The 13,996-nt window shown below is 44.2% G+C and overlaps 1 protein-coding gene across 2 annotated transcripts in view; it reads right to left on the bottom strand.

Annotated features, from left to right (window-relative positions):
• The window catches only part of CYFIP1 (cytoplasmic FMR1 interacting protein 1), a 134,955-nt gene that overhangs the window by 25,122 nt on the left and 95,837 nt on the right, over positions 1-13,996 (bottom strand). For both annotated transcript variants that reach the window (XM_021680622.1, XM_021680620.1), the window contains exons 25-27: positions 5,805-5,948; positions 2,970-3,060; positions 1,786-1,916 (exon numbers count right to left, since the gene is read on the bottom strand). In XM_021680622.1, coding sequence (XP_021536297.1) covers positions 1,786-1,916; positions 2,970-3,060; positions 5,805-5,948 — 366 coding nt within the window. The remainder of the gene's footprint in view (positions 1-1,785; positions 1,917-2,969; positions 3,061-5,804; positions 5,949-13,996) is intronic.

Below are 13,996 nucleotides of genomic sequence, written 5' to 3'. Positions count from 1 at the left end.
AAAGGGGAAAGCCAAAAGATGCAGGTCCGACGGGAGGCCATGAGCTCTCAGAGTATCCACATCCAACCTTGGACTACCTGACAATGTTTTTTTTTTTTTTTTAATTTTTGTAATTGGATGTAAGGTGGCCAATCCAGTGGCTCGGCCCCTAGAAGCGTGGCAGTCTGAATTCCATGCCCTGAAGTGCATATGGGCACCATGGTCCCATGTGCCCATATGGGACCCTGCCCCTGCCAAGGTCCCAGGGCCCTGAAGAAAGGAGACTGCTTTAAGAAGCAACATAGCAAAAGATCTCTTCAAATAGGTCTAGAGACATAACCAATTAACACTGAAATGCCTGTTTGCTTTTTCAATACATTTGACAAGCTGATACCTTCAGAGCAGAGCAAAGATATATGAGGATGCTACATACCCTTGAAGAAGAATACAGTAAGGGAACATGTCCTGTCAGGTAGCAAGACTTAAGTTAGAGCTATAATGAATAAGAACGTGTTGTTATGCCGTGCACAGACATATGACCAATGGGTCATGGCAGAAAGCCTGGACACTGACCAGTGCATCCACAGAAAGGAGGGGTCCTTCAGCCACTGGAGGAGGGACGGACAACCGATCAACCCCACAGAGGAAAAAAAGAAACGTCATCCACTCCTACATCACACACACAAAAACAATTCCAGAAGGATTATGAACTTAAATATAGAAAGCAAAACTTAAAACCTTCAGATGAAAATAGAATATCTTCATGACCCCTAGGTAGGAAGGAACTTCTTTAAAAAGATACAAAAAGTGCTAACTATACCAAAAAAGAGACTACAGTCAAATTAAAGTATCAGTTTATTAAAAAAATCACCACTATCAGAGTGAAAAGACAAACCACAAACAGGGAGAAGTGTGTTACGCACACATGCAATGTGCGTAACACACAAAGGTTATACAAAGAGCTTCTGTAAACAAGCTGTAGAAGAATGGGTAAAAGACACAATGGTGGATTTAACAGAATAGGAAGAGCAAGCAACAAACGAAGATGCCTACCTCCTTAGTCACAGAGAGAAAATCAGAGGAAGGCCACAAGAGATTCTGTTATAGTCACTAGGTTTTCCAATTCAGAATGCTCAGTTGTCATGAGGGGACTGAGAGAAGGCTAAATGACACCACAAGAAGGCAATCAGTGGAGAGAACCGGTGTCCCCTGGGGCAATTTCTCAGTAGTGGTAAGCTTTCAGCATTTACTTTATTATGCTGTCTACTACAGTAGTCATGGGACATATGTAGCTTTTTAAACATAAAATAATTAAAATTCTACAAAACTTAAAAATTGGTTCTTCAGTCACACTTTTTTGTTTTTTGCCCTGCAATCTTTTTATCTGAGAGAGCTGAGATCTTGGACACCACTGTGGCTTCAACAAGACCCTGCCCCAGCGTGCTCCAACACACTTCAAGTACTCAACAGCCTCAGGAACAGAACTTTCCATCATGCAAACAGCTCTCCTGGGCAGCCGTGCTTTATACCTTACATATATGTCACATATATTTGTGCAGATACTACATAATAAAATGCTCCACAGTGCTCACACAGTAAAACATTCTTAAATGATGAATTACATTGCATTTTTGTTTTTCAGTTACAGGAAACAAATACAAATTAAAGTCTAAATAGTCACACCCAAAAAAAGAATGGTGCTTTACCCCCATTAAATAACCCTAATAAATCAGGCCTCTAAAAAATGCCTTTTTCTGTAGGGAATGACTCTGTATGGCCTGGGGCTTGGCTGGGCTGAGCACTCACCAGGCTTTGCTCGATGAGTAGGCAGAAGAGGACAGCATTGCCCACTTCCCGCAGGTTCTGGAAGCACACGGTCTTCAGCTCTGCATACTCAACAATGTCCTTCAGCTGGTGGTGGAAGAACTCTAGGATGCCTATGGTAGCAGAGAGTGAGCAGGGGGACTGGGGAGGCTGGAGGCACAGCCTGGGGTCTACGGCTGGGCACACTCGTGCTGGCCATGGAACATCCTCGGACACTGCCACTGGGCCTGCTATGGAGATGGCCACATGTCCCCTGACCCCAACACCTTTCTTGTTTGTCCATCCCCTGGGTCTTGGGCCTTGGCTCCAAAACCTCTTTCTCCACCAACCCTATATCTTCTGAGGAGGCACCACATTACCAGAATAAAGGAGAAAGACCACACTGTCACCTCCAGCAGAAACAGAAAAGGTTTGGATAAAATTCAGTATCCCTTCACAGGCATAGAAGGGAACATACTTAATTTGATAAAGGACATTTATAAAACACCTGCAGCTAATGTCATACTCAGTGGTAAAACCTGCATACTTTCTCCCTGAGCTCCAGAGCAAGACAACACATTTTCATCACTGTCCTAGAGATCCTGCACATTGCAATAGGGCACAAAAAGACCAGGCACAAAAACTAGAAAGTTAAAATTCCCTAATTTGATCTACACATTCAAATGCTGACCCAGTCAAAAATCCACAAGCTGACTCCAGAATTTATGTGGTCATGAAGACCTAGAAGAGCCAAAACAACTCTAAGAAGAACAAAGTTAGAGACTTAACAGGTTTCAAACTCCTCAGCCCAGCAGGTCAGGTCCCAGGTGGACCTGGCAGGTGAGCTCCCTGTCCCTCCCTGGTTGGTGATCTTCAAGGTCCACGTGCTGTCCAGGAGTCAAGGCCTCACAGGGTTCAGAGGCCCATCACCCATCGGTGACTAAAGGGTGCTGCCTCCCCCTGACAGCTTCCTCACTCAAATGTGGTGATTCCAACACACCTTCCCACACACCTGCTCCCAGCTGGAAGGCTGGCTGGTTGGTTCTACTGGAAACAATCAGACTTTGATTGGATTCCCGGCCTCCTCCCACCTAGGGAAAGCAGATCCTATCCTTATCAGTAAATTCTGACTTGCTTTCCCAGGCTGCAGTCTGAACACCTGCAGCCCCGGGAGGCGCTGCACTCACCAGGAGAGCCATACTCATGCCGGGGCAGGCGGCAGATCTTGGGCATCACCTCCATCAGCGTCTTCACGTACTGCAGGATTGTGCCTTGCAGCTGCAGGAGAGAGAGGCTGCATCAGCCACTGGCCGCCACTGTCCCAGAGGTTGTGAGTGCTGCATGGGGCTTCTAAAAAGGAGTCTGTTAGTAAAACACATGGCAATGAGCAGGACTGAAAATCACTTTGGCTGGGAAAGGAAATCCTATCCACAGAACGAAAACAACCCCCGCCAGGGTGACTTAAATGCATGTTCTAAAACACAATTCCTCTCTCAGGAGGCAAACGGTCTGAGATGTGACAACGGGAGGGCGAGGAGCTCAAGTTGCATCCAACTTTGGTGAGCACAGTGACCCTGGGGAAGCAAACATCCTCACAGGGTGGTTTCTGTATTCCTCTGTTGGACTTGGTGCAGCTCCAACACCGGACTCTGTCACCTCATGCACCTAACAGCTTCCAAGTTATGTGTTTTGGGGCAGAGGCTTTAGCTGAAGGTCCTAACAGAGACCAAGTGGGTCATGTAGTCATGGCTGTGTCAAAAGACTCAACTTTTATATATTCTAATTGATTTCTGATCCAAAAAGAATTTTGTCAACTTCTTAGAATTCTGTCAGCTTTTGCTTTACATTGTTAATAATCATATCATCTCCTTGATGGATTGCCACTTTAACTATGTGGCCACAAATTCAGCTTTAAGGATGGAAAAGACCTTAAAGAATCTTAAAGAAATAGGCTCAATCACAGAAAGACAATTAAAATAGGGGCATCTGGGTGGCTCAGTCTGTTAAGCGTTTGCCTTTGGCTCAGGTCATGATCCCGGAGTCCTGGAATTGAGCCCCACATCGGGCTCCCTGCTCAGCGAGGAGTGTGCTTCTCCCTTTGCCTCTGTCCCTCCCCCCGCTCATGCTCTCTTTCTCAAATAAACAAATGAAACCTTTTTTAAAAATGACTAAAATAATGGGAAAAGATTAAGATTTTATGAAGTTCTTTCTCAGTTAACAGAAATAACACATAGAAAACTAAATCTAGGGCGCCTGGGTGGCTCAGTTGGTTAAGCAACTGCCTTCGGCTCAGGTCACGATCCTGGAGTCCCAGGATCGAGTCCTGCATCGGGCTCCTTGCTCGGTGGGGAGCCTGCTTCTCCCTCTGACCCTCCCCCATCTCACGTGCTGTCTCTCTCTCATTCTCTCTCAAATAAATAAAATCTTAAAAAAAAAAAGAAAGAAAACTAAATCTAGGGATGCCTGGGTGACTCAGTCAGTTAAGCATCTGCCTTCAGCTCAGGTCATGATCCCAGGGTCCTGGGATCGAGTCTCACATTGGGCTCCCTGTTCAGCGGGAAGCCTGCTTCTCCCTCTGCCTGCCACTCCCCCTGCTGGTGTGCTTGCTCACTTTCTCTCTGGTATTTATTTTTTAAATAAAATCTTTTTTTTTTTTAAGATTTTATTTTTTGACAGAGAGAGAGGGAACACAGCAGGGGGAGTGGGAAAGGGAGAAGCAGGCTTCCCGCTGAGCAGGGAGCCAGATGTGGGGCTCGATCCTAGGACCCTGGGATCATGACCTGAGCCGAAGCCAGACGCTTAATGACTGAGCCACCCAGGCGCCCCTTATATAAAATCTTAAAAAAAAGAAAAGAAAACTTAATCTATGATAACCTACAAACATCATTTTCTCACTTACTCTTTCCAAAAAGACTTCTGCACAAAACTTCTGACCTCAATCTGAAGTTACACAGATGAGTGTCTGAATCCTTTATTCACAGTTTAACCCCTGGTACCCAGGAAAGGCACACACCATCAGCCCTGTAAGGGGGTGGGGAAGACTACTTTTGCATATAAAGGCCACATTTTCTTAAAAGGAAATCTGTATTTTGGCACTTAACTTTTTCTGTGAATTAGTTAAAATAACATGGACCTGGCTTTTCCACCCCAGTGAATTCAAGGCTGCGTGTGATACTGTGATTTATAACAAAAAATACATATTTTTAGTATTCAGTCTTGTACCTGTTCCTGGCACAGAGCCCCTGAAACCCTTCAAATTATCCTAAGAGAGCCTTCAAGGTGTCTCTGGTTATGTTAATGAGGTGACTTTTGGAAAGCACCCACCAATGGGAGCTGGTTGCCAGGAGAACCAACCCCATGGTAAGATTTGGGACTTTTAGACCCACCCCCAGACTCCTGGGGACGGGGAAGGGGCTAGAGGTTCATTCAGTCACCAAAGGCCAATGATTTAATCAGTCCTGCTGATGTAGTGAAACCCCCATAAAAACCTAATAGGGTGGGGTTTGGGGAGCCTACAAGTTGGGAAACTGCAACAGTTCCACAGGTCCCCGTGAGGGCACCCAAACTGCATGAGGACAGAAGCTCCTTTCTTCGGGACCTCTAGCTATGTATCTCTTCATCTGGCTGTTGATTTGTATCCTTTGTAACAAACTGGTAATCTAGTGAGTAAACTGGTTTCCTGAGTTTTGTGAGCTGTCCTAGCAGATAACTGAACCCAAGGAGGGGGCTGTAGAAACCTCTGATTTATAGCCAGTGGGTCAAAGGCACAGGTGACAAATTACACTGGAGACTGAGTGGGAGTGGGCGCAGGGCAGTCTTGTGGGGGAAAGCCCTTAAACTGTGGGATCTGATGCTACCTACCTCCATGTAAACAGTGCTAGAATTGAGCTGAACTGAAGGACACCCAGCTGGTACCCAAGAATTGCTCAGTGGAGTGTCTGAATCCTTTATGCCCCTCCCCACATCACAATTGGGTGCAGAACCCTTCACCATGTAAAGGAGGTCCATGGAGGGAAACCTACCAGGCTCTTCACGACCTTCAGCAGCTCCTCCATGACCACTGCAATGCCCTGGTAGCCGAGCAGCCGGCAGATGACCTGGAAGTGAGGAGGCCCCACGAAGTTCCGGTAGCTGCCATAAATGCTAGAGTACGCCAAGTTCAAAGCCTGGGGGATAAAGAATGTAAGTGCTTCATGAAATCTCCAGAGTTCTCAACGTGCTTACTGTGCACACAAGATGAAGAATTGCTGCACCAAAGATGCATTCAATATACAGTGCCCTTAAGGTGGAGAACACCAGAGAATTTGTGAGACTTGCCCTTACTGGTATTTATGTCTTCAACATGAAGACATGACAAGCAAGCTTATTAAAACAGAAAAAAGAAACAAATTTCAAAGATTTATCAAACTGCCAGTTCCACAGAAGCCATCTGAGGTCCTGGAATGAGAAACAAGCACATCCTCACTGCTGCATCCTCGGAGCTGCTCCCAGTCTCCAGGGGGAGACATCTGAGGACAGAGAGTGACGGAGCAGGGAACTGTCTTCTCAGGGACACGAAGGGAGCTGGAGACAGCGGCCCCCACAGGGGGAGTAGGTGACAAAGGTAATCAGGGTGGTTTCCTGCAGGAGGGGACCTCCAAGCTTGTCTAAGGACATGGCGCCCACTAGGCAGGAGGACCCCTAATAAGCATTCAGTACTGTGTGTTTCCGTGTCAGCACTTCTTCAGCGGCATCCCACAAATGCGGATATATTTGCATTTCATTTAGTTAGGTGTCTTCTAAAACAATTTCCCTTCAGACTTCCTCTTGACCCATGGATCATATAGAAATGTATTAATTTCAAGTCTTTGGAGATTTTCTTGTCATCTTTTTATTACTGATTTCTAGTTTGAGTCCACTATGGTCAGAGAACTCTTTTAATTTTCTTGAGGTTTGTTTTATGGCCCAGAATATGGTCTATCTGGGGGGGAACGCTCCATGGGCACTTGAAAACAATGTATGTTCTGATGTTGTTGGGTGGAGTGTTCTACACGTCAACAATATCCTTTTGGTTGATGCCGTTTAGTTCTTTATTGTTGCTGATTTTCTGTCTACTGACTTTATTGATGACTAAGAAGAATGTTGAATTCCCCAACTATAATTGTGGACTTGTTCATTTCTCTCATTTATGTCAGTATTTGCTTCAAGTATTTTGAAGTTCTGTTGTTTGGTACACAAACATTTAGGATTGCCATATTTTCTTGGTTGCTTGATCCTATTATATAATGTCTCTCTTGGTCTCTGATTAATAGTCTTTGCTTCAAAATCTACTTTATCTTATTTTTTAAAAATGTTTACTTTCTTTTTAGATTTCTTTTTTTTTTTTTTTAAGATTTATTTATTTGTCAGAGAGAGAGAGAGCATAAGCAGGGGGAGCGGCACGCAGAGGGAGAAGCAGGCTTCCCACTGAGCAGAGAGCCCGATTCGGGACTTGATCTCAGGACCCTGGGATCATGACCTGAGTCGAAGGCAGATGCTTAACCAACTGAGCCACCCAGGCGTCCTTACTTTATCTTATATTAATACAGTCACTCCTTTCTTCTGATTAATGTTTGCATAATATATCTTTATCTATCCTTTTACTTTCAACGTACCAATATCATTAATTTGAAGTACGCTTCTTGTTCAATCATGCTTTTTAAATCCACTCTGCCAAACCTCAGTATTTTCACTGTATTTAGACCACTTACATTTAGTACATTTACATTTAGTAATTATACATAATCTAATTATTGATATCTAAGTACGGTCTGTTTCATGCTTCCTGACTTCTTCTGGGTCACTTCAACATTTTCTAGAATTTCACTGTGATTGACCTATAGTAGTTTCAAGAGTATCTCTTCACAGAGATGTGTTAGTGGTTGTTCTAGGTCTTATATTATACATTATATGAGTTATCACAATCCACTGTTATCAACATTTTACCACTTCGATTGAAGTGTATCAACCTCACCTCCATTTAGGTTCCCCGAATCCTCCCCTTGCCCCCTTTATCATTGTCTTAAATATTTCCTCTATATACACCAAAAACCACATCAGAAAGGGATTCAGAAGAATCAGCACAGCAGCTCTTGAGTATCTTCAGGAGGCCTGCTTGCAATTCCTGGAAATTCAGCCCTTGGAATGTTACCAACTGATAAGGTTGTTTTCTACTACTGGGACATTTAACCATGCTATACAACTTGTCTAGGTAGGATGTACAAGTAGTGATTTATGGGGGCTCCTTTCCTTCTGGGGGTTCTGGAGTTTTAATAACTGTGAATAGTCAAGACAGGAGGCATGTGCCTATGTACCCAGCCCTAGTGAAAGCCTTGGACATGAGCAATTGAGTGGGCTTCTGTTCTCTGGGCAGAAAAACTGCATGTCCCATGCAATCCCCATGAGGGACATCTTTGGTAGCCTGTGCCTGGTTCGATCACCAACTGATGCGTCTTTTTCGCTTACTGGTCCTGCTTTGTATCCTTCAGCAATAAGGAACTATAGCTGTGAGTACAACTGACTGAGTCTATGAGTCCTTCTGGATAAGCAAAATGTGTGGGTGGTCCTAGAACCCAAAAACACAAAGTCTGGGACTAAACAATTACCAAACACTGACCAGCTTGGAAGCCCTGCCAAGTGCCCATCCTGTGCCCAAGCCTACAACCCCTGCCTACAACCACAATCCCACTCGAAAGGGGCATATTTTGATCATCAGCTTAGATACACCTTCCTCTTCCTAACTCCTCCTTAAAGCACCACAATGTGCATTTAAATGCTAGGATTTGGTGTGAGTTTTTTGCTTGATAATAAATTTTAATGTTTCAAAAGGAAACCATAAAAAGCATCAGTGATATCTAATGGCCTCAGGAGCTTGGGAAGATGCTGGAGGAGGACCCTCGGCTCACCCCCATCCCATCTCCAAGATATCATCCACTTCCAAGTCAATCGCTTCAGAGAGCGATCTGAAGACTGGAAGAACAAACTCCACGATGAAACATAAAGAAGTTACATCTGAAATATTAGGAAGGTCAGAAAGGCAGAGGGAGGCTGACCGCAAGAAGAGGGAGCTGCGTGTCCAAAGAGGGCAGAGAAACAGGCACCAGGGAACTCACGTGGGGAGAACTAATCCCCGTAACTTTGGGCTTTAAAAACCAGAGAAGCTGCATCAAAATCAATAAAAGCAGGCCAAGTCATATTATAAATAAATTTGCAAAATATAGTGATAAAGAAAAAAATCCTAAATGCAGCAAGACAAAGGAAGTCCCTAACTTACAAGGAAGACCCGTAAGGTTAGCAGCAGACTCTTTGTAGAAACATGGCAAGCCAGAAGGGACTGGCATGATAAATTCAATGTGATGAGTGTGAAAAATCTGCAGCCAAGAATACTCTATCCAGGAAGGCTAGCATTCACAATAGGAGGAGATAAAAGAGTTTCCCAGAAAACAAAAACTGAAGGAGTTCGTGACCACCAATCTAGCCCTGCAAGAAATATTAAGAGACTCTTTGAGTGGGAAGGAAAGACAAAAAGCAACAAAGACTAGAAAGGAATGGAAAAAATCTCCAAAAACAATGACAAAACAAGTAAAAACTAGGTACTAAATACATATCTATCAACAATTACTCTGAATATAAATGGACTAAATGTTCCAATCGAAAGACATATGCTATTATAATGGATTAAAAAAACAAGACCCATCTCTATGCTGCCTATAAGATACTCATTTTATTTACTTGCTTTTAAATTTTTTCTTTCTTTTTCTTTATTTTTTTTTTTACAAGAGACTCATTTTAGACCTAAAGATACCTGCAGATTGAAATGAGGGGATGGAGAAATATTTATCATGCAAATGGACATATGGAACCATAAAAGACCCCAAATAGCCAAAGCAATCTTGAAAAAGAAAAGCAAAGCTGGAGGCATCACAATTCCGGACTTCAAGTTACAGTACAAAGCTTTATAATCTAGACATTATGGTACTGGCACAAAATAGAAACGTAGATCAATGGAACAGAATAGAAAACCCAGAAATGGACTGACGACTACATGGTCAACTAATCTTCGACAAAGCAGTAAAGAATATTCAATAGAAAAAAGACAGTCTCTTCAACAAATGGTGTTGGTAAAACTGGACAGCCACACGCAGAAGAATGAAACTGGACCACTGTCTTACAGCATACACAAAAGTAAACTCAAAATGGATGAAAGACCTCAATGTGAAACAGGAATTCATCAAAATCCTAGAGAACACAGGCAGAAACCTCTTTGACCTCAGTTGTAGCAAATTCTTACTAGATATGTCTCCTGAGGCAAGGGAAACAAAAGCAAAAATAAACTATTGGGACTTCATCAAGACAAAAAGCTTCTGCATAGCAAAGGAAACAATGAACAAAACTAAAAGGCACCTTTGAAACTGGAGAAGGTATGTGCAAATAACACATCTGATAAAGGCTTAATATCCAAAATATATAAAGAACTTATAATACTCAACACCCAAAAAACAAATAATCCAGTTAAAAAATGGGCAGAAGACATGAACAGTTTTCCAAAGAAGACATATAGATGGCTACAGACACATAAAAAGATGCTCAACGCTGTGAATTGTGCAAGACTGTTGAATCACAGATCTATACCTCTGAAACAAATAATGCAATATATGTTAAGAAAAAAAAAAAAGAAGAAGATAGCAGGAAGGGAAGAATGAAGGGGGAGAAATTGGAGGGGGAGACGAACCATGAGAGACGATGGACTCTGAAAAACAAACTGAGGGTTCTAGAGGGGAGGGGGGTGGGAGGATGGGTTAGCCTGGTGATGGGTATTAAAGAGGGCACGTTCTGCATGGAGCACTGGGTGTTAGGCACAAACAATGAATCATGGAACACTACATCAAAGACTAATGATGTAATGTATGGTGATTAACATAACAATTAAAAATTTAAAAAAAAAGAAAAAAAATGCTCAAAATTACTCATCATCAGGGAAATACAAGTCAAAACTTCAATGAGATACCACCTCACACCAGTCAGAATGGCTAAAATCAACAACAAAGGAAACAACAAATGTTGGAGAGGAAGTGGAGAAAGGGGAACCCTCTTACACTGATGGTGGGAGTGCAAACTGGTGCAGGCACTCTGGAAACCAGTATGGAGGTTCCTCAAAAAGTTAAAAATCGAACTACCCTAGGACCTAGCAATTACATTACTAGATATTTATCCAAAGGATACAAACACAGTGATTTGATGGGGCACATGCACCCTGATGTTTATAGCAGCAATGTCCTCAATAGCCAAGCTAGGGAAAGGGCCCAAATATCCATGATGAATGGATAAAGAAGATGTGGTGTGTGTGTATATACATATATATATACACACATACACACAATGGAATATCACTCAGCCATAAAAAAGAATGAAATCTTACCATTTGCAACAACTTGGATGGAGCTAGAGAGTATTATGCTAAGCGAAAATACCAGTCAGAGAAAGACAAACACCATTTGGTTTCACTCATGCGTGGAATTTAAGAAATAAAACAGATGCGTGTAACTCTCATTCATTTCCAGCTAAAATTTCACCTGCAGAACGAACGTGTATAATTAGATCCCATGATAATAGAGACTGAGAAGTCCCAGGCTCTGTCCTCAATGAGCCTGAGACACAGGAAAGATGGTGGTGTAAATCATTCTGAGTCTGTTGGACTGAAAACCAGGGGATCCCTTGGTGTATTACTCAGTCCAAGAATAGGAGAAGAAAAGATAAGATGAACAGTTCAGGCAAAGACACAGAAATAAAAGGGGTGACTTCTTCCTTTAAAAAAAAAAAAAAGAAAGAAAACAGATGCACATAGGGGGCAAAAAATAGAGGCAAACCAGAAAACAGACTCTTAACTATTGAGAACAAACTGAGGGTTACTGGAGGCGAAGTGGTGGGGGGGTGGGGGGGGTGGGATGGGTTAAATAGGCGATGGGGATTAAGCAGGGCCCCTGTTGTGATGAGCACACAGTGATGTATGAAGTGTTGAATCACTAAATTGTACACATGAAACTAATATTACACTGCATGTTAACTAACTAGAATTTAAATAAAAAGAGAAAGAATGAAATCTTGCCATTTGTAACAACATGGCTTAATCCCAGGACCCTGAGATAATGACCTGAACCTAAGTCAAATGCTTTACCGACTGAGCTACCCAGGTGCCCCTATTTAATCTAATTCTTTTAAAAATTATCCACCTTGGAGTGCCTGGGTGCTTCAGTCAGTTAAGCGTCCGACTCTTGATTTTGGATCAGGTCATGATCTCAGGGTGGTAAGACTGAGCCCCACACTGGGCTTTGTGCTCAGCGCAGAGTCTGCTTGAGATTCTCTCTCTCCCTCTGCCCCTCCCCCTACCCCCTCAAAAAGAAATTGTCCACCTCATGCCTTTTTGTAGGGTTGGAGGAGGTGGGCAGCCTGCACCCATATACCAGCCAGAATCACAGTGTATGCCCATTTTCCAAGGGCATGGTCCTAGCACGGTCAAGTTCAAGTTGCCATCTGTAGTGAGAGGAATGAAGGTGAGCAAGACAACAGAAATGAAAGGTTCACACTCTAAAGAACAAAGGATTAGGGGGGCGCCTGGGTGGCTCAGTTGGTTAAGCGACTGCCTTCGGCTCAGGTCATGATCCCAGGGTCCTGGGATCGAGTCCCACATCGGGCTCCCGGCTCAGCGGGAAGCCTGCTTCTCCCTCTCCCACTCCCCCTGCTTGTGTTCCTGCTCTCGCTGTCTCTGTCTCTGTCAAATGAATAAATAAAGTCTTTAAAAAAAAAAAAAGAACAGAGGATTAGGGAAGTATGGGTTAGGAACATTAAAAGGTGTCCTCGTGTAGGCCATGTGGGGGTGGCAGCCCCCTGGCTCCTGATCTGTGTCCTGGCCTCAACTGCCCTGAGATTAAAAGGCAAGCTGGTATTAGGCAAGCTGGTCTACACTTGTGGCCAGCTTCACTCAACCAGCAGCTCACAGAACATGAGAACAGGTTTCTCTCGGGGTCCACAGAGTGTGGGTGTCACCTGGATGTGGGGATAAGGCAGAGTCTGTTAACTGCCTGGGCCTCATGTCCCACCATAAGCATCACCTGTCTGAGCTGAGGGGCTTCCCAGTGGCAGCACTGAGCCAGGTGCTTTCATCTCCCACTTCCCTTCTCTGAAGCAAGTGCCACTGGGGGTTCTCCTCTGCAGGTGAGAAATCTCTGGTCAAGTGGGAGGAGGGAAGAGGGCAGGTGCCTGAGGCTACCTGTCTGTGCCTCAACAGCTTCAGCCTCCTCTCTACCCTCTGTGCCTCACTGGTCATACTCCCAAACCTGCGGGAGTGCCCTTTCCTTGCCCAGATCAGGCGATTCTGGCTCTTGGCTCTTGGTGCCTGTCTGCACCCCAGTGCCCAGCCAACACCTTCAGGCCTCTCTGGAGCAAGGCCTACACTCACATCCTGCTGCACCAAGAACCTTCCTCCCTGACCGAGGCCAGGCACAGCCCAGGTCACAGCGCATGCAAAGGAAACACTTGCTGAGTGACCCCTGAGACTATGACTGCAACTCATTATCTGTAGAAAAAAAAAAACATTACTTAATATTTTTAAAAATGGTAGTCTCAGAACACAGCAGACAGAACAATGATGCCTGGTCTTCTTCACTCCTGGTCATCATCATGAGGCTTAAAATACAGCAGCGAAAATCCTGACCCTAACCAATGGGGGGGCAACGTGATCCTCCAACCCACCCCCCACCCCCTCTCAACTCCCACAACCCTTGCCTCCGCTGAGTGAACTGTGAAGCCAGCCTGGCTGCTGCCAGAACACTCAGCACGGCAGCATCCTCCCCCACTCACAGCAAGGTCTGTGACATGTGGCACAAACAGACCTGGGAAGAGGAGTGGACACACGCCCTAGGGATGAAGGCCTCTTCCCTTTAACCTCCCTAAATCTAGCCCTCCCTGACTTCAAAAACTGACACCTCCACTCACCAACTGCCAGAAACCTAGGAAAGATCTATGGGTCTTCCTTTTCTCTCACCATCCATCTTCAGGTCATCAGCAAGTCCAGTCAAGTCCACTTCCAAAATATCCCCTGAATGCATCTACTTCTCTTCATCTCTGTCAGCGCTACTTAGTCCAAGGCACCACCTCCTGCTTGGACTAGGGTAACATCTCTCCACCAGCCACCATTCTC

The sequence above is a fragment of the Neomonachus schauinslandi genome, chromosome 9 (assembly GCF_002201575.2).
Source record: "Neomonachus schauinslandi chromosome 9, ASM220157v2, whole genome shotgun sequence".
NCBI lineage: Eukaryota > Metazoa > Chordata > Mammalia > Carnivora > Phocidae > Neomonachus > Neomonachus schauinslandi.
The sequence above is the reverse complement of the archived record's forward strand: the minus strand, read 5'-3'. Positions and strand labels throughout refer to the sequence as shown.